The 20296-nt window shown below is 38.8% G+C and overlaps 1 protein-coding gene across 1 annotated transcript in view; it reads right to left on the bottom strand.

The window, feature by feature from the left end:
* LOC128596366 (formin-2-like) overlaps positions 1-20296 on the bottom strand; it is a 275022-nt gene that overhangs the window by 170720 nt on the left and 84006 nt on the right. Inside the window, exons 3-4 of the mRNA XM_053606029.1 lie at positions 14068-14215; positions 4043-4098 (exon numbers count right to left, since the gene is read on the bottom strand). Coding sequence (XP_053462004.1) covers positions 4043-4098; positions 14068-14215 — 204 coding nt within the window. The remainder of the gene's footprint in view (positions 1-4042; positions 4099-14067; positions 14216-20296) is intronic.

Below are 20296 nucleotides of genomic sequence, written 5' to 3'. Positions count from 1 at the left end.
CTTCACAAAGAAGAAACCCCCTGAATAGCCAAAACTATCCTGAGTAAAAAGAATAAAAGTGAAAGAATCACATTACCCAACTTCAAATTATACTATGTAGTAACCCAAACAGCATGGTACTGGTATAAAAACAGACACATAGACCAATATAACAAGGAACAGAGAATCCAGAAATAAATGCACACATCTATAGTAAACTTTCCTTCAACAAAGGAGCCAAGAACATACAACACAGGGGAAAGGACAGTCTCTTCAATAAATGATGCTGGGAAAATTAGATATCCACGTGCAGAAGAACGAAACTAGACCCTTATCTCTCACAATATATAAAAATCAAATCAAAACAGATTAAATATTTAAATCTAAGATAGGCAACTATGAAACTATTAAAGTAAAACTTTGGAGAAATGCTTCAGGGCACTGGTCTGGGCAAGGACTTCTTGAGTAACACCCCCAAAGCCCAGTCAACCAAAGCAAAACTGGGATCACATCAAGCTAAAAAGCTTCTGCACAGCAAAGGGAACAATATACAAAGGGAAGAGACAACCCACAGAATGAGATAAAATATGTGCAAACTACCCAGGGCAAGGAATTAATAACTAGAATGAACAGAGTACAAGGAGCTTTAGCAACTTGATAGGAAAAATATCAAATAATCAGATTTTAAAATGGGCAAAGGAACTGAATAGACTTTGTCAGAAAAAGGCATACAAATAACCAACAGGCATATAAAAAATGCTCAAGATCATTAGTCAGAGAAATGTAAATCAAAATTGCAATGAGTTATCATCTCACTCCAGTTAAAATGGCTTTTATCAAAAAGACAGGCAATAGTGAATACTGCTGAGGACAAGCAGAAAGGGGATCCTCATATACTATTGGTGGGAACATAAATTAGCACAACCACTATGGAAAACAGTATGGAGATTCCTCAAAAAAACTGAAAATAGAACTACCATATGCTCAACAATCCCTCTGCTGGGTATATATCCAAAAGATGGGGATTCGTTATGTTGAAAAGATATATGCACTTTATTGCAGCACTATTCACAGTAGCTAAGATTTGGAAGCAACCAAAGTGTCCATCAACAGATGAGTGGATGAAGAAATTGTGGTACGTATACACAATGATTATAGACTCACAAAAATAATGAAGTCCTGCCCCTTGAAAGAACACGGGTGGAACTGGAGAACATTATGTTAAATAATGTTTAAGAGCCAAGCACAGAAAGACCAGTCTCGAATGTTTTCCAAGCACAGAAAGAAGCCAAGCACAGAAAGACCAGTCTCGAATGTTTTCACTGATATATGAGAAAATATATATTAACAACAATGGATTTCATAGAGACAGAGAGTAGAATCATGGTTACCAGAGGCTGTGAAGTATGTGTATGGAGAGCTGGATAAAATAGGAATGGTTAATGGATGCAAAAATACAATGCACCCATTGATAGAATGAACAATATGCCACAGTGACCATAATCAACACTAAGGCAGGGTATACATTAAAATAACTAAAAGAATGGAATTGCAATGTTTCTAAGACAAATGTTAAATGCTTATGGTGATGGATACCGCATTGCCCCAATTTGATAAAGTCACATTGTATGCCTGTATCAAAACTTCACGTATACCTTTTAAAGATACACAATTATTATGTAACCATAATTAAATTATTTTAAGAATTTTAAAGAACTCAGTGTCATAAAACATGCCATCAAGAACTTGAAGAGACAATAAAATTATAAACCCTAGAGATGCAAATGAGAAAAACGTAAACTTACAAAGGTAAAAGATGTTGAGTGCTTGATTTCAATGGCTTCAAAAAAATGTTACCTCTCAATTTATTGCATTTCCTGCTTCTAGTAGCTTCGATGTCAACAAGGAAAGGGGAAGATGTGACATGTATTCAATCTGTTTCATCTTTGAGTCTCCCAGCTGTAACATTAGGTGTTTTTAAACCACCCAGTCCATCAAGTTATCTACTTATTACTATACATTTTTATCATGGTTCACAGAGTGAGAAAAACAGATAATCTCTCCATAATTTACACACATGCAAATATATCTAGAATTATAGCTGAAAGCTTAATATATAGAGAGATGTTGCACATTGTACATTTTTTTACCATTGTTGATATTATGAAATGCTTTTTCTCCAGGTGTTTTTCACATGATTATGTATAACAAAGAATTCATTCATATGTGCCCTTGATGTAAGAATTTAGAAAAATCTAATATGTTCTTTTAGATTACAAATGAGCCAGGCCTCTAAGTAAAAGTCTAAAAAAGTAATGACAGGGTATTTGAGAATCCTTTTCTTATTATTGCTGGCTTCACTATTCTTTTCGATTCTTTTTACCATTCTTCATCTTATTCACTCACTATTGGCTGATCATGGCTGTTAATTAAATTAACTGTCAGCTGAGTCCACCAAGCCCCTGTCCAAGTGAGCCCAGTTGGATATAGGGCTCTTACGACAAAAGCAAGCTGGGGAAACTTTGATTTTATGACATCATCCTTAAGAATTGCTGTACTCTTACCGTAGCCAGTCCAGCTGTATTTTGTGTGAAAAGCTCCCAAGAACTATATAAAATTAAATTTTCAGCCAATGTTATAGCCATATTTCTCCACCAGGGGGAGCACACCTTTTGTGCATAATGCAAGACTTCTTTTTAAAAGGGAAGTTATTTTATGCTTTGAAGAGTTCTCAAAGATCACCAAATCTTTAATTTTACCAAGAAGAACACTACGTCATAGATAATCTAAGTATGTCGTCACATACTAACAAAAAATAGATCTAGATGTAAAACCCAAGTATGAGACTTCTCATTTTCTCCTGGAGCACACTCAAAATATCTTACTTCTTTCCAATACTAAGTCACCGTCAAAAACATAGTTGGGAGTAAATACATTTAACAATTGTATATCCAAAAGAGCAAGTGCCATCCACAATTACTATTCTATACAAACGTTTCCTTTGTTGTAGGTTTTTTTAAGTCAATTTTATTACAAGCAAAAAGATATAAAATTTGACTTTAATAACAGAGAAAACAATGTTCCATGGAAATTAACTTATAGATTAATTCACTAACAAGTGTTTCATCTACACGGCAATTTAACAATCTTAATCTGATTTTAAAAAAGTTCTGACAGTTTTGGCTGGGCGCCCATAGCTCATGAGTAGGGCGCCAGCCACATACACCAAAGCTGGCGGTTTCCAGCCCAGCAGGGGCCTGTTAAACAACGATGACAACTACAACCAAAAATAGCTGGGCAGTCACCTGTAGTACCAGCTACTTGGGAGGCTGAGGCAAGAGAATCAGAGTTTGAGGTTGCTGTGAGCTGTGACGCCACAGTACTCTATTGAAGGCGACATAGTGAGACTGTCTCAAAAAAAAAAAAAAAAAAAAAAAAAAGTTCTGACAGTTTTTAAAAGATCATATCCAGCCAGGCTCACACCTGTGAGGCTCAGGTGGGAGGATCATTTGAGGCCAGGAGTTCAAGACTATTCTGTCCAACACAGTGAGACCTCACTTCTACCCCTAACTCCCAAATTAAATTAGGCAGCATGGTGGTGTGTGCCTGTAGTCACAGATATTCAGGAGGCTAATCCAAGATGATCACTTGAGCCCAGCTGCTGTGAGCTATGATCACGCCACTGCACTCTGGCCTGGGTGACAAAGCGAGATGCTATCTAAAAAAAAAATAATAATCATATCCTTAGGACTATTTGCCCAGGCACAACTTGGCTGACTGCTCCTTAGAGTGGCCAGTTTCCTGCTGGAGCTAGCTGCTGTCAGGCTCACTCTCTGGGTGGACGTAGAATAACACAGCTTCTGAAGAGCATATACTTAGTTCCACTTCAAGAATGATTTTCTTTGCAAGATATAAATGGGAACAGACATACTCTTTTGCCTCGATTCCCCTGCAAGCTTAGGGAAACAAAGGCAGTCCATCCCGCCTGGCAAATGGGAAGTTAAATCACGGAATCTGTCACAATTTCAAGATAAATAAAAGAGATGGAGATTCAACATCTTACCTGCTGGGCAGCATCTGAATCTTTTTTAGGAGATTCCAAAACAGCAGATTGAGATTCTGGATTGGAAAGGAAGTAGATAGTCAATACCTTAAAGAACAAATTTTCCTATTTCCTCAGTCAGAAAATAAAACTTTCACTGAAATATATCTTCAACCATAAGTACCAAAAATATTTAGTCTTTTGCAACTATCTTATTAGACTATTAGGATATGACAACTTTTGGCATACAGAACACATACAGTGATGAACACTCACATCATTAATTATTTTTAAACATCAGAATAGTCCTTTGCCCGTTTTTACACATCAACCATAATTGTTTTCTTCAATCTCTACACTCTACATTATGCCACGAAGTCCTTAAGACCTTTACTCATTATTCACTTAGCTTACATCTGTACCATGAATCTTAAAAGGACGGAATCTCAAGAGCTGGACCTCGCTATAACAATTACCTTTTGATTTGCCTGAGAGATAATGAACACTGTCACCCAGAGGCACTGAGTAATAAAAGACTCAGGAGGGATTTTGCTCCTTTACTCTTCCTGTCACTTGAGATTCCTGGAGATTGCAAATTCGTCACACCTGACAACTAAGGGAACATCAAGTCCTGGATTTTTATTGTTGTTTTTAAGCTGGAGGGCACTTTCTTCTAAGTGAAGCTTACTAACAAAATTTAAAACCATAAAAATAAAAACGAAAGGGCTTCCAAGAATCCCAAGTGGATTAGATCTGAAAACCACTAATCTCATCATCTCCTACATTTTAGAGATGAAGAACCCAGCGCCCACAATGCACATGGTCGGTGGCAAGGTGAAGACGAGAGTTTATATCTCCCGTCACATTGCTCCGGACACTGGCAGGCAGACCAGATCCCAGACACAGGATATAGTAGCCATTCTTCATGATTGGCTCAACATCCCCAACTTAGCAGGACTGTAGCTGATGTATGTAACAAGGTGACCAAAAAATAAGATTTTTTTTTGCAATTTTTGGCCGGGGCTGGGTTTGAACCCGCCACCTCCAGTATATGGGGGTGGCGCCCTATTGCTTTGAGCCACAAGCACCGCCCGATGTATTTATTTATTTTTTTTTAGTTTCAGGTTAGTGTGAAGGTGAAAACAACTAGGTTATAATATTTGCATTCATTAGGTAACGCCCCTCTTGATGTTGTCTTCCACCTAAAACGTGCGCCATACAGCCTTACATTGTGCCCATTAAGTGGGAGCATGCCAACCCTTCCTCTCCTCTCCTCCCTCCCTCATTCCCCCTCCTCCCAACTTGAATTGAGTTTCTCTCTTATGTGGGCAGGACATGTAATATTTCAATGGCAAAGCACATTGTTAAGCTACAGTGTAAGTTTCACCTCCCTCAGATGAGAGTCTCAGTCTCCACAGAGGCCCACGTGGCCTGGTTCACCTGCTGTCATCCTGAGCCTAACCACTCCTGCCTGTCCCTACTTATTCACAATGCTCTGCTGGCCAGCTTGCTGTTCTCTAAAACATCAGTCACCCTTCTTCCACAGGGCCTCGAAGCCACAGAAGCTGTTCCCTCTTCCCAGGATGAGGACCGTTCTTTCCTGACACCTGCCTGTCCACCTTTCTTAGTCCCTTCTCCTGGGGCTTTATTCCAGCCTCTCCAGAGACTCTAAAAGAACAGCCTCAGCCACTACTCAATACTCACATGCCCTGGCCCTTACCTTCTTCCCAACACTGACCATCACACCATCCCATAATTCATTACTTATATCTCCCTTACTCCACTCCAAAACATAAGCTCCGTGAAAGCAAGGATTTCTGTCAATTGTTCCACACTCTTGTGGCCTCAACATGTAGATAGTCACATAGCAGGTGCTGAACATATTTGTTGAGCAATTCCAGAAGTGAATTAAAGAATAATTGAAAGATGAAAACAGTGATCAGACCATGAAGGGTGTGTCACCATGAAAAGGAGCTGTCCTGAGGGAGTAACCGTTTTCTAAGAGGCAATATAGATGCTGCCTTGCCTTCAACTACTTCCTGACCTCAGCTAAGAGGACATCTTTCAAAGCAAAACTCACTGAGAAGAGCACGATGCCGTCGCTTACCAATAGATGTCACAGTGGGAAGAGAATAAAAACAAAGCAGCCTTAAGATACAACCATTTTCTGGACAAATACTACATTTGATTGAGCTAAAAAAAAGGGGGCGGGGATTCTTTTCTCTTTCTTATACTGACAAATCTCTACTCTGAACTGAACACAGAGTCAGCCAAATTTAAGTAAAAATCTTTAAGAGCAAAGCTAGTCAAGAGTTAATAGTAATGCAAAGCCAAACTCTTGCTTTCTCTTATTTTTTTGTAATTCTGAATCCTCCCTGAACACAACAGACTCAAGACAAGTACTGGCTTTGTACCAAGGGAGAGAGTTTTTCTTCTGCTTCTGTCTTATTAATAGATAGTGCTGTAACAGTCTGAAGGATTTCCTGGTTGTACACTAAGTTCTTTACATTACAAATGTACAAAATGTTTCCTAGCTTTTCTCTATAGTCTTTCCCGGTGACCGGCACAAAAGAGCAAACTTCTGGGCTCTGGTAATAAATAAGAACAAGTGTAGTTTACTAAACAATGTATTTAGAAAACAGTACTTACTAGGAAGATGTATCAATCAAATATTCTGAATACCTACACCCAAACTTGCAGTTTCCCTCTAATTGAGGGGTGTCCAACCTTTTTTTTTGTCTCTGCTGTACATTAGAAAAATAAGAGTTGTTTTGGGGCACACAGTAAATATACAAACACTAATGAAAGCTTGTTACCAAAGGAGAAAAACAAACAAACAAAAATATCTCTGCATATTTTTCATGACATCAAAGCAAAAAATACCCTCACGAAATCAGCATTTGGCCCCTGGGTACAGGTTGGACACCCCTGGTCTATTTCAAAAGCTAACTGAATTGAATTCATCCTTCCTTCCCCATCCCTGTCACCATCCTTTTTATTGCTTTGAATTCATGTTTAAATGTCTAAGAGAAGTTTAGATGTCAAAATGCTGTCTGTGGAATCATAAGCTGGAATACAGGGGTACCAGGGGGCCAAGATGTTAAGGCAGAAATGCACAGAATAATGCTGCTGCAAAATAAAGAGAGATGCACGAGAAACTCCGAGAGAAAAGAAAGATACAGGTTAAGGAGAAAAAATAATCGAGAGCAAATGAAAGCAAGCAAGAAAATAGAAGAAAGATGGTACAGGAAGGAGAAAGGAAGGGAAGCCTGAGGAATGGCAGAGTAGGGCCAGGGAGTGAAGTGAGCGGTGAGGAGCAAATAAGAAGTGAACTGGCTTCTGAGGAACGGCTCCAGGTAGAGTCACTGGCACGTGGATGTGACAAATCAGCAGAGTTGCAACATTCCCAGAGCTCCCTAAGTGACAGTGACCAGCTGTCATGCAGACTCCAGTGCACCCGTTACCAACACTGTCCTCCCAGGACCAGGGGCTGTTTTGAGAACAGCCTTAAACCCAGCTCTGGGACTGGCTAACAGTCTCCTTAACTATTCACCAACTAGAATGGTTAAAGAGCAACCAAGATAGAGCACTCTCAAGGGTACGTTTAAAACAGTCACCTCCTTCACTCATCCTTAAAATTAAGAAACTAGAATTTTTCAGAAATCATTGTGAAGGAAAGAGGGAGAAAAAATTCCTGATAAAACTTTAAAGACTTGATTTTTAAAGATGCCTCATAAAAGTCTGTGGCATACTCTAAAATTCTATGCTCCCTGCAATTCCAAATATGTTTCAGGAGTGATTTCTTTATCATCACAAAATAAGTCTATGACTCATAAAACCAAGCATACTTGGATGAGTTATGGATTTGTAGAAAGAGGACAACAAGAAAATGAAGGGAAGCCTCTCTGCTAATACGAGAAAATAAATTAAATCATCCATTAAAAATATACAAAATATGCCTCCTAAAAATGAATTTAGTGGTCTCTAAATAGTTTTACATTTTAAGTGAAAACACAATTATATAAAATTATTAAACTACAGTTTCTTGAATGGCATACATCAATTTGATTCACATCTAGCCAATTTAAATTGAAAGAGAATTCATTAAACATCACTTAAATAGGAAGACTTATGATTGGCTGGCTAATAAATAGTAGATGTTTTTAATTCTGATATACTATGTTCTTCCACAAATGAAGCTGAGGTTAAACACTTTAATTTTCCTAAATGGGACCAATCCTGTGTTATACTTATTTGATTTTTTACTAGCACAGAGGATCTGCCCCTGATTGCCAACAAAATAAGTCCACATCCAGGCTTTCTCTAGCCAAGTTTATAATGTGTGCGTATATATATATATATAGAGAGAGAGAGAGCGAGAGAGAGAGACACGCACACATACAGGGTGCACATGAAGTTTGTGTGCAACTTACTATGTTAAACTATTTTAAATTGCACACAAACTTTGTGTGTAACTTACTATTCAACTTACTAAATTGCAACTCACTATGTTAAACTATTTTAAATTGCACACAAACTTTATGTCCACCTCATATATATGTCTATATGTGCTGACAATGGAGACTTTATCTGTAGGAGACCCAGTCTACCTATTCTAATACATTTTATCCCCTGATTAAATGAAGCTCAGAGAGAGAATGCTATCAACTGTTTCTGGGCCCCTTAGAGCAGGCGTCCTCAAACTTTTTAAACAGGGGGCCTAGTCACTGTCCCTCAGACCACTGGAGGGCCGTACTATAGTTTAAAAAAAAAAAAAAAAAAACTATGAACAAATTCCTATGTATACTGCACATATCTTATTTTGAAGTAAAAAACAAAACGGGAACAAATACAATTCACACCACTTCATGTGGCCCGCAGGCCGCAGTTTGAGGACACCTGCCTTAGAGAATTTCTGCACTATCTCAGCCAAACATATGTTAAATAAAACGTTTGCACAACACACAGAAATGAGTATTTGTCATTACATCACACACAATGTCTTTTCTTAGAAGCCGTGAGAGACATTTCTCCTAGATAGCAGAGGCCAGACAAGGTGCATGCTTCTCTGAAAGCTTGCTGTTTTCAATCTCACGGACACTTGAGAATGATACAGAATTGTTCACCATCCCCATTCTGCTTTGAAACTGAGAGCTAAATTTCCAATTGCCTTTAAATACAGTAGAACCTCCAGAGTGGACCACTTCCCTGCACTGACCACCTCTTTAAGTTGACTATTTTTCATAGACTAGACATGCACCACATGTACGTATCAGTACAGGAGGCCTAGTTCCTTATGTTGACCTCCTCAGTTTGTTACAGTCCCTTGGGTGGTCAACTTACTGAGGTTCTACCATACTTGGAGATCCTTATGCTTGGAGATTGGAGATCCTTATGAAATACATTTTGGTATTCTATTACAGCTTATCTCAGCTTCTTTTTTTTTTTTTTTTTTGCAGTTTTTGGCAAGGGCTGGGTTTGAACCCGCCACCTTGGGTATATGGAGCTGGCGCCCTACTCCTTGATCCACAGGCACCACACCTCTCAGTGTCTTTTTACTGTTCTATCCTAAAATCTTTTTATTCTATGTATCTTTGTAATTTTTTCTATGCCTTGGATATGTATAAACTGCTCCAATATTTTTTGGAACAAAGGTGAGTTATAATTCAGTCAGCCAGCACATAGCCACATTTTTCTTTTTAAGGATTTCTATATAAAAAGTTCCTACCATCTTTCTACCAGATTTTCTCCCATATGTGTTTTTTTCCTAGGATTTTCTGTACTCAAATTGTCTTTCTAAATTCAATCCTGTTCACTCTCTTAGCCATTCACATGTTCAAACATAGATAAGGGACTTGATTTTCCATAAAAGAAACAACTAAGGATCAAGTCCCTTTTCACAGCTATACTTCCTGCTTCTGGTTCTCCATGAAGGTACAAAGTCAAGCTAATTATGGCTCTGATTTTGTGTAACTCTATTGAAGGCCTTTGAAACTTAGTACTGAGCCCCTAAAATAACCCATGAACTATTTTAGTACACAGACAAAACTCCCTCAAATCCTGCATTCATGTGCTAGGTAGATTTTTATTTATTTAGATTTTTTTCCAAGAAAACCAAACGATCTTGAAATGCTGGAAGTCCACAGGAAAGACATGTACATATAAGCAGATAAAAGTACAATATATTTTATAAATAATTCAAATAGCAGAGATATGCATAAAACGTCATGGGACTCCAGAAACAGGACAACCAGAGTGGGTGAGTGGGTGTACTGGATGATAAAGGGAAATGAAGAGAAAAGATAAAGACAAAACAAGATAAACGGAAAGGTTTGCTTATCAGTTTCTACCACCAACCCTTGCAGTATATTACTACTTCCTAACTTTTTTTTTGCAGCCAGGCTTCTCCTTCTAGAAAGCATTCTGTAGACTTCAACAGGTGGGGCCCATGTGCATGACAGTGTGCCAAGTGCACAGAGAGACGGGAAGAAAAGATTCCCAGGACCGCTGGTGAGCAGAGGCACCCAGACCTCACCTTGGCCTCCACATGCATATAAAGAAAGGTCTGTTCCTTCATCACCATGCAAAGATGGAGAAAAGCCTCTTTCACAGAAGAGATCATGGAAAAATCAAAGTGAGATAAAGCTTGAGAAAGGCAGAAGAGGGAGCACCAGGAAGCTGAATCAGTTGTGTAATTGAATCATTCTGTGTAATTACATCACACTGAATGTCTTTTACATACGAATTAGTAATAGCTGAAAACATTTTTCTCCGTTTTCTAAGTTGAATCTGTAAGTCTCTCTTCTTCAAAAAGAAAAAAGTCATCAAACTCTTTAACTTAAAATTGAAAGGAGCCATGTGTTGCATACACATTTTAACCATGTTAAACACAATGTGAAGTAGCCATCAGTTAAGTGTACTGCAAATAGTTTATTGCTATTATTAATTATATTGTAAAACTTTGCAATTGATACAGAACCCGAGAATCTAGGCGAGATGTTCCCTGTCATATTGACATTCTCACTCTTGACTGACCAGAAGAGAGTGTGGTTTGGCTCTCTGGGAATAAGAGTGCCCTGTGGAAATGTCTTTACAAAGGAATGTCATGGAGTCCTAGCAGGAAATGGTTAGAAAGCACCATTAGATCACTTTGAACCAAGGAATACTGCATGACTGTTGGGGTTAATAATAAGGCAACTGAAGAAAGACAAGTCTCAAGTGAAATTATTTTCTACTTACCCTCATCATCCTCTTCAAGAATGCATATTTTAAAAGGAGACAAGTTATTGCATTAAAAATTACTTGCTCTAGCATTTTGCAAGCTACATCACACCATAAAAAACTAGGTGACAACTTTCCTGGTATCAATCCCAACTACCATTATTCACCAAACTAAAATTCAGATTATCAGTTTCAATTAACTTTTAACCAGTGCCCCTCTAGTAACAAAATGTTTCATCGTATTTTTTTAGAGTACCCTAAAATTTTAGAATATAAATATTTCAGTTAGAAAAAGTGAAGAAGACACACTAGGGAAGAGAACACAATGGAATTATCACCCTCATCTACAACACAAAACACAGGACATGAACCGTTAAAAGGGATGGCCACGTACCTGACTAATTCTATATCTACATCTGGGTACTTTGTGCCAATAAATGATCTTTAACATAAATAAATAGAACAATGTATATAGAAGGATCAAATGTATATAATAGGATCAATATATTTATTTCAGTGCTTTTCCTTTGAAAACTAGACGTACTTTCACTCACTTGTTTTATTTTCAGGTGCTATGATGTTAGAAGTCCCTCATCTCTAAAAATCTTTGCTTTAAGGAACTCTGACTTGGTCTTAGATCAATTGTTCTCTGTGTTATGATCAACTCAGAGTCTTACATAGAACGTTTCATGGGGAGTACAGCCCACCTTGTGAATACTTGGCAGTGTTTGAAAAACACTGGACATTAAAGGGGATTCAAGGTCAAGTGCAGGCCCCCTTTCAGTGCATTGATGGAAAGAAGAAAGGCATAAATGTATCCCTCTAGAGCAGTGGTCCTCAAACTTCCTAATGCTGCAACACTTTAATACAGTTCCTCAAGTTGTGGTGACCCCCAACCATAAAATTATTTTTGTTGCTACTTCATAACTGTAGTTTTTGCTACTGTTATCAATTGTAGTATAAATATCTGATATTAGGCGACCCCTGTGAAAGGGTCATTCGGGTCACGACCCACAGGTTGAGAACTGCTACTCTAGAGACTGGAATAAAAATAGGCTAGGCTACCATAGCTGGACTCCAGGCAGGAGCCTAAAATAAAATCCACTTGGATTGTTAGTTTTGAAGGGAGCTCATGAGGAAGATAATGTGAAATAACGATAATTATAATAACAGTAAATACAGGGAGCCAGGTATTGCGTTCTGAGCTCTGATGCTTTATATAATGTCATATAATCCTTAAGATAGGCCTGGGCAGTAGAGACCAGGGCTCACCACCATCTCACAAATGAGAAAACTGAGTACAATAGTTAGGAAATTTGTCTAAGATTACAAAGCTCATAGATGGCAGAGCCCAAGCTCTAGGCTCCCATGTGATCTGCTTTTACTACAGATCCAAATTAAGATTTTAATGATGCTCTTCCTCTCTATGAGCCAATCAGAAAGAAACATCAAAATTCTTAACTTTACTACTTATGCTACCATTTAGGAAATTATGGAGGTGGGTGGGGGGATCCTATGAATAGCAATGATGTCCTTTTATTTACTTTTCTCCCATCATCAGAAAAGTCAATATTTATTCCTGGTCAATCAATTGAGAAGAAGTTGGGGATTTATAACATCAAAATGAGGGAAGAACAGAAGATAAAGCAACAAAAGTCCCTAAAGCATTGTAACAGAAACATGATTCTCTATTCTGTACAACTAAGTGTTTTCCTGGCATTGGGCTTGGAGATCACCTGAACTGCTGCAAATAAAGCTGATGCTTATCACATGCTGTCTTCCCAGTCAGCAACTCAAAATACTTTAAGACAATGAAAGAAATGAATAGAAGATGGGCAGCGCCTGTGGCTTAAGGAGTAGGATGCCAGCCCCATAAGCCACAGGTGGCAGGTTCAAACACAGCCCTGGCCAAAATCTGCAACAAAAAAAAAAAAAAAAAAAAAAAAAAAGAAAGAAAGAAAAGAAAAGAAAAGAAAAGGATGGCGCCTGTGGCTCAAAGGAGTAGGGTGCCGGCCCCATATGCCAGAGGTGGCGGGTTCAAACACAGCCCTGGCCAAAAACTGCAACAAAAAAAAAAAAAAAAAAGAAAGAAAGAAAGAAAAGAAAAGAAAAGGATGGCGCCTGTAGCTCAAAGGAGTAGGGTGCCGGCCCCATATGCCAGAGGTGGCGGGTTCAAACACAGCCCTGGCCAAAAACTGCAACAAAAAAAAAAAAAAAAAAAAGAAAGAAAAGGACAGCGCCTGTGGCTCAAAGGAGTAGGGCGCCGGCTCCATATACCCGACGTGGCAGTTCAAACCCTGCCCCGGCCAAAAACTGCAAAAATAAAAAAAAATAATAAAATAAAAAGGATCAACCTCCCTCCTCGCCCCCCCCCCAAAAAAAAAGCAAGAAAAAAATCCTCTACATTAAAGTGAAGAGATTCAAAGGGACATGGTACGGTGGCCATCACTCCTTCGAAGGGGACAGATAGAAATGTCCCCATTTTGGGGCTCTCTTAATCCAAACAGGAGGTAGAGCTCCTGCCTCCAGCAGTGGCTCCCACTGGACATCTGGTGGTAGTAGTTCTCCAACTTTAGTAGATATTGTAATTGTTGGAGAATTCCAATGTTCTCTCCCTAAAATTCTTACTCAGCAAGCCTAAAAGTGGGGCAAAAGAATCTTTGACTTAACAAGCCTCTTAGCGATGCAATTTTAATTGGTTTATCTGAAGATTATACTCTAAAAAATACTTAGAAGAGAAACAGACTCACTACCCGCAGCAAGCAGTGTTTTAAAGACCCATCATGTTACGCACTTGCAGAGCATTCCCTGTCCGGGTCTCCTACCTGCTCCGGTATCCATTGGCCTCTGTTCTTCTTCAGGAGGCTGAGACGAGGGCCACACAGATGGGACTCGCCTGGGAAACTGCCCCTCGGAGTAATCCAGAGAGTGTGTGGGTTGACTGACGGCAGCCCAGGTGTAAAGTTGATCTTGCTAGATTAAAAAAAAAAAATGTTTAAATGCTATAAATTCAATGATGGAAAAATAAACCTTGACTGACATATTGCAAAATCATTCCTGTGTAAATCACATACAGGGTGGCCATAAAGTTAGTGTGCAAATTAGTTTACCAGTAAACTATTTTAAATTGCACATAAGCTTTTATATAAGACTTTTTTTTTATTAAAGCATAGCTGTGTACATTAATGCAATCATGGGGTACAATGTGCTGGTTTTATGTACAATTTGAAATGTTTTCATCAAACTGGTTAATTAAAATAGCATTTTATACTATTCAATGTAGATTACTAAGATACACATTTCTTTCAGTCTTTTTTTTTTTTTTAACCCTACTGTCTCCACTTTTTTTCTATAGTAAAATCTAAGTCTTTTTTTTTTTTTTTGCACTTTTTGGCCAGGGTGGGTTTGAACCTGCCACCTCCGGTACATGGGGCCGGAGCCCTACTCCTTTGAGCCACAGGCACCACCCAAATCTGTGTCTCTTTCTTTGAAGGGAGAGGTGCTATGTAGGACTACAGGGAATTATAAGGTCAGGTGATCCAGACAATCAGAGAAACCCTGAGCTACCATCATAAACTCATTTGAATAGAGGTTCTTTTAAGAATTGTTTATACACCTGTGGGAATATCACGTATTTGGGCACCAATCGGCAATAGTAGCAGCCGTGCTTTCAACAACAAAAAGCCCAGGAAACTGACTTATCTGGGGTCCGGGTTGGAAACCAGGAGAGACACCATGAAAAAGTAAGTCAACCTGCCAAGAATAAAAGTACTAGATAAAACTCTTCTGGCCAACAGAGACTTTGCCAGATGCAAAACTACAATCTGAACAGACTGAGAAGGTAGTTTATAAAGATTTCTAGAGCCAGGAATTAAACTGTACATCGCACAAAGGAGCCCACTTAAAGGCCTATAAACACCTCAGAAATCTCATTAGGATTTAGGAATAACAAGTTTGATCATTTTAAGATAGATATGTTCAATATATTCATGCCCCGTGTTTGCAGCATTTTCCCTGCTTGGGTATCTTTCCCTGATACCTCTGATCAACAGAAAATAACACATTAGAATAGTATGGACAATATAGAAAACAAAAAACATACTATGATCATTAAGACTAGAAAGAAAATGAGTCAAACCAATAGACAGATGTTGCTATTCCTATAATGTATTTACTATAGGATGTAACATTTAGATCAGTTAGTCTAAGCTTTACATTTAGCAACAGTCATTGGCCCTAACTGGCGGTTCAGATTCCCAGAGTCAGCTAGGATCGCGTCACTAGGGCCACATTTCAGACCCAGCCAAGCATTCCAGTTACTCAAATATCTTTCAGCCATTCATTCATATCTTGATCAACACCAGAGGCTTCTCTCTTTAGCCTACTGAATATCAGAAATGGCTTTTCATTGGTGACATTAGTGGCTTATTTAATGAACAAGATAAATGTCAGGCATTCAGTCTCATTGGAGAACCTGAAGGAATTCAATGTAAGTAGATTGTGTACAACATGAGAGAACGTTCCCATATTTGAAAAGGTGAAGACTCAGTCAAGGGATGAGGTTAAGGCATAACCCTGTCAGTGTTACCCTGTTCCCCCCAAAACAAGACAGTGTCTTATTTTAAGGTGTGCTCCCAAAGATGCGCTAGGTCTTATTTTCAGGGGACGTCTTATCTTTCCTGTAAGTAGGTCTTATTTTCGGGGGATGTCTTATTTTCAGGAAAACGGGGTACATCCAACCACAAGTTTAGGAGGACGTCTCTTTGCCTGTTGCAAACAAGTTTTTTTGTTTGCACAGAATCCTGCCTTCTTCATGTCTGTACCACACGAACCTTTCATGCAAAGTGTGGTCAAGCATCTACTCAAGTAGCAAGGTGGACTTGTTAACTACTTGTCATGACCCCTCCAGGAAGCCTGCGTGGACTCTTGCCCCTGCTACTTTTGTGTATTTAATGAATGTCTGTGTTTTTGACAGAATTTCATTTGAGATTTGCTTTCATTAAAACCCAGTAAATTGTTACATTATCTATACAAATGGAAAATGGATCAAAAATCCAAACAGAAGAACTAAAACTATAAAACTCTTAGAAGAAAACGTAAGGAAAAGCTTCATGACACTGATTTTGACAATACGTTTGCAATGAGGCACAAGCAACAAAAGTAAAAATCAATAAACTGAACTAAATCAAAATTTAAAACTTCTGTGCACGCAACACAATCAACAAAGTGAAAGGCAACTTACAGAATGTGAGAAAATACTGGGATGACGGGTCTGTTAAGGATTTAATACCCAGAATACCTATAAAGGACTTCTATAAGTCAACCAAAAATAAATAACTTGATTTTAAAATGGGCAAAGGGTGTAAATAGATGTTGTTCCAAAGAAGACACACAAATGGCCAACAAGCAGATGAAAAGACACTCAGTATCACGGAAATATGAGTCAAAACTACAAGCTATCACCTCACATCCATTAGGATGGCTACTATAAAATAAAAACAGAAAATACATGCTAGTAAGAATGTAGAGAAATGGAGAACTTTGTTCACTACTAGTGGTAACAGAAAATACTACAGCTGCTATGGAAAATATGTGGCAGTTCTCAAAATATTAAAAATAGAATTACCAGGTGGCACCCGTAGCTCAGAGGGTAGGGCACTGGCCACATACGCCAAGGCTGGCAGATTCGAACCCCACCCAGGCCAGCTAAAGCAACAATGACAACTGCAACAAAAAAATAGCCGGGCATTGTGGCAGGCGCCTGTAGTCCCAGCTATCAGGGAGGCTGAGGCAAGAGAATTGCTGAAGCTCAAGAGTTTGAGGTTGCTATAAGCTGTGATGCCACAGCACTCTACCCAGGATGACATAGTGAGACTGTCTCAAAAATAAATAAATAAATGAATAAATAGGATTGCTATTTGATCCAGCAATTGTACTTCTGATTATATAACCAACATAATTGAAAAGAAGACCTTGAAGAGATATTTGTATACTCATCAACAGGAGCAAGCAACCCAAGTGCCTATCCATGAATGAATGGGTAAATAAAATACAAGATATACATATTACGGGAAATTACTTAACCTTTAAAAAACAGGATATTCTGACACATGCTACAAGGATGAAGGTTGATACAGTGTATGAAATGAAACAAGCCACTTACAAAAAGACAAATACGGTACAATCCCACTTATGTGACCTGTCTAGTGTGGTCAATGGCATAGAGTTAGACAGTGGAACGGCAGTTGCCAGGGCCTTAGGGTAGAAGGAATGGGGAGTTGTTGCAATTTAACGGGTATGGAATCTCAGTTTTAGAAAAATGAAAATGTTTCTGGGGATCTGCTATACAGCAATGTGAACATACTTAACAATATTAAAGTGTATATTTAAAATGGTTGACATGGTAAATTTATGTTATAAGCATTTTACCACAGTTAAAAATTTTTAAATGTATGTATTTTAAAAATTGATAAATTGCAAGGCTGTTGGGGAGTAGTTAAGCTTCACCTGCTCAGGAGTTGCACATGATTAAATTGATTTAGAACAGCTCTTAACAGGTGACAAGGATACAGCTGTGGCTCAAGAAAAGCAATGAAATGTAACTCTCTCTCCACCATACCTCACCCTCCAGTTAGTGCTGGTAACATCTGTTAGCTATATTCCACACAGCCTCAGAAAATCTCTCCAGAAACCTATTTTAAATCTTTGCACCCATTGGCTTCCTAATATTTTTCAGTAAAGCAGAATCAAACGGACATGGCCATCAAGGATCCTTTAGTAACAGGCACACAGAGGCTCAGCCTCGGAACCAGACAGACCTGGACTGCCCCTCAGCACCACCACTGTGTCAGCTGAACAAATCACCTGAGTTCCTCACATGTGTGATATATGCAGCATGCTTAGTAAATAACAATGCCTGCCCCACCGTCAGCTCCTCTGGGCCCAGAGTGACCGAGAGACTCCACATCTGGCCATGATCAATGACAAAAACACTGTTGCTTAGAAAGTCATCATCCTGATAACAAACCCACTCATAGTTTGCTCCATGTAACAGAGGCAGCACCAACAGCCAAAGAAATAAAGTTAGGTCTGGCAGAGGGTAGACAGGTGGGAAGGAAGTGGCTAAGGAAAAACAGTGGGGACCAAATTGTTGTTAGGAACCAAATTACAGCTAGGAACTGTTCCCTGGTGAGACCATACCCAGTGAGGAATTCCTAGTGGCCTTTAACTGACCTAGAGATCATTACCATCCAATTAACATAGCATGGGTGGGGCTCTGTGAAGGATTCTGGGAAAGAGGTACGGGTAGAAAGGAAAACCTTCTAATAGGTATAACCAACCTGTTATGTAATCTGCTTTTAACCCCAACCTGTCAATCACCCTGAAGGCCAGGAATGATAACCAGTCCTCCCAGGAGGGAGGTGGGATAAACTAGTGAGCACACCAAAGGCAGTGTGGGCTCAGACTAGACTAGGGGGTCTTTCTCAACTCATGGAGACTGACTCGTTCCCCCTTTTCTGGGACATATTTTCACAATGTTTTGTCCTGGGTAGCTTTCTTCTTTGCTTTTACTTCATATAGCTTCTTCCTTTTTGCTGTAATAAACTAGCATTGCTCTGTATCTGTGATCTCTCCATCATCAGCTCAACTCCGTCCCAGTACTCATTCATAACCCTGCGAACCAGCAGACCACAGAACATCCAGAGAGACCTAGCAGTAAACTGTCTCCATTGGAGTTTCATCATTCATCAAAACACAAAGTGTCCTGAAAGCACTCTGTATCACCTCATGTAAATGAAAAATGTTTGGTCCCTCCTCCAGTCTTTGAACCACACCTCAGAATTGTCAGACATTACCGGGCCATGATAATCTTCTCAAATTCTTTCATTCATCATGTGGCTGCACTAGCAGAAAATAAGCAAAAGCAATTTCTTTGATGGCTCCTCAATGTCTACATCGTCAAATCTCAACTCTTTAACATAACTACTGCTTAAATTTTCCTACATACCTGCCACCCACCTCCCCCAATTTCATTTCTTTTTTTTATTTTTACAAATATATGTGTTCATTAGGTTTCCTTTTTTTTGTCTTCATAAAATTAAAAAGGCTTAAAATTTAATAACAATAACAATGTTTAAGATAAGGACTAGAAACAAAAACCTCGTAAAGAACGAACGAACATATATACCTTCAGGAAAGGAATCAGACAATTGTTACATCGAAATATTAAGCAATAATAATAATAATGCAAAGACAGTAACATAACAGTATGTCAAATAAGAGTATGTCTATGATAGAAGGCTTTGACTTTGAGATTCAGTATGGAGTCATCAGTTAACTTATTATTTTTTTAAGTATCAAAAAATAGACAACTAATATTTATAAATGAAAGTAAAAGATAGTTTCAATTCCTTCCCCATTTCTTTGTGTTTCCTAAATCAAGTTCCAATCTGCTAGAATGCCCTCTTCCTGGTCACTCACAGAATCAAATCAGATTGTTAGAAGTCTAGTAGACGTCCCATCTTACCTGAGTATCACATTCACCTCACCTGAAAGGGCCACCTGTGAATCCGACAGCCAAGTCAACACACGTGCCACCTCGCATTTGCCACTTAATCATATGCTACCCAAAATGGTTGATGCAAACAACGAGGCTCAGAATCCTGCCTTCTCCACGTCTGTATCACCTGAAGCTTTCATGCAAGGTGTGGTCAAGATCTACTCAAGTAGCAAGGTGGACATGCTATGACCCTTCCATCTCCACTTCAGTACTGAGTATGGGTCATCTTTCTGCAAACTGAAAACTCCCTCCATATGGGAAGGATGTAAATGTCCTATTCATATCTTCCCCAGCTCTTGACAGGCTATGACGATGGTATAAAGGTCAGTGGATGACCGACTGAATTAACACATTTATCAGATAAAAAGAAATAAAAGTCATAGCTGATCAATATGGGTACAGATGTAGCTGGTAATCTGATCTTCACTTGCTTAACAAGCAAAGTACCAAAAGGATACTTTGTGGGTATGATATGGAAAACAAAGGTATCAAGT

The sequence above is a fragment of the Nycticebus coucang genome, chromosome 10 (assembly GCF_027406575.1).
Source record: "Nycticebus coucang isolate mNycCou1 chromosome 10, mNycCou1.pri, whole genome shotgun sequence".
Classification (NCBI taxonomy): Eukaryota; Metazoa; Chordata; class Mammalia; order Primates; family Lorisidae; genus Nycticebus; species Nycticebus coucang.
The sequence above is the reverse complement of the archived record's forward strand: the minus strand, read 5'-3'. Positions and strand labels throughout refer to the sequence as shown.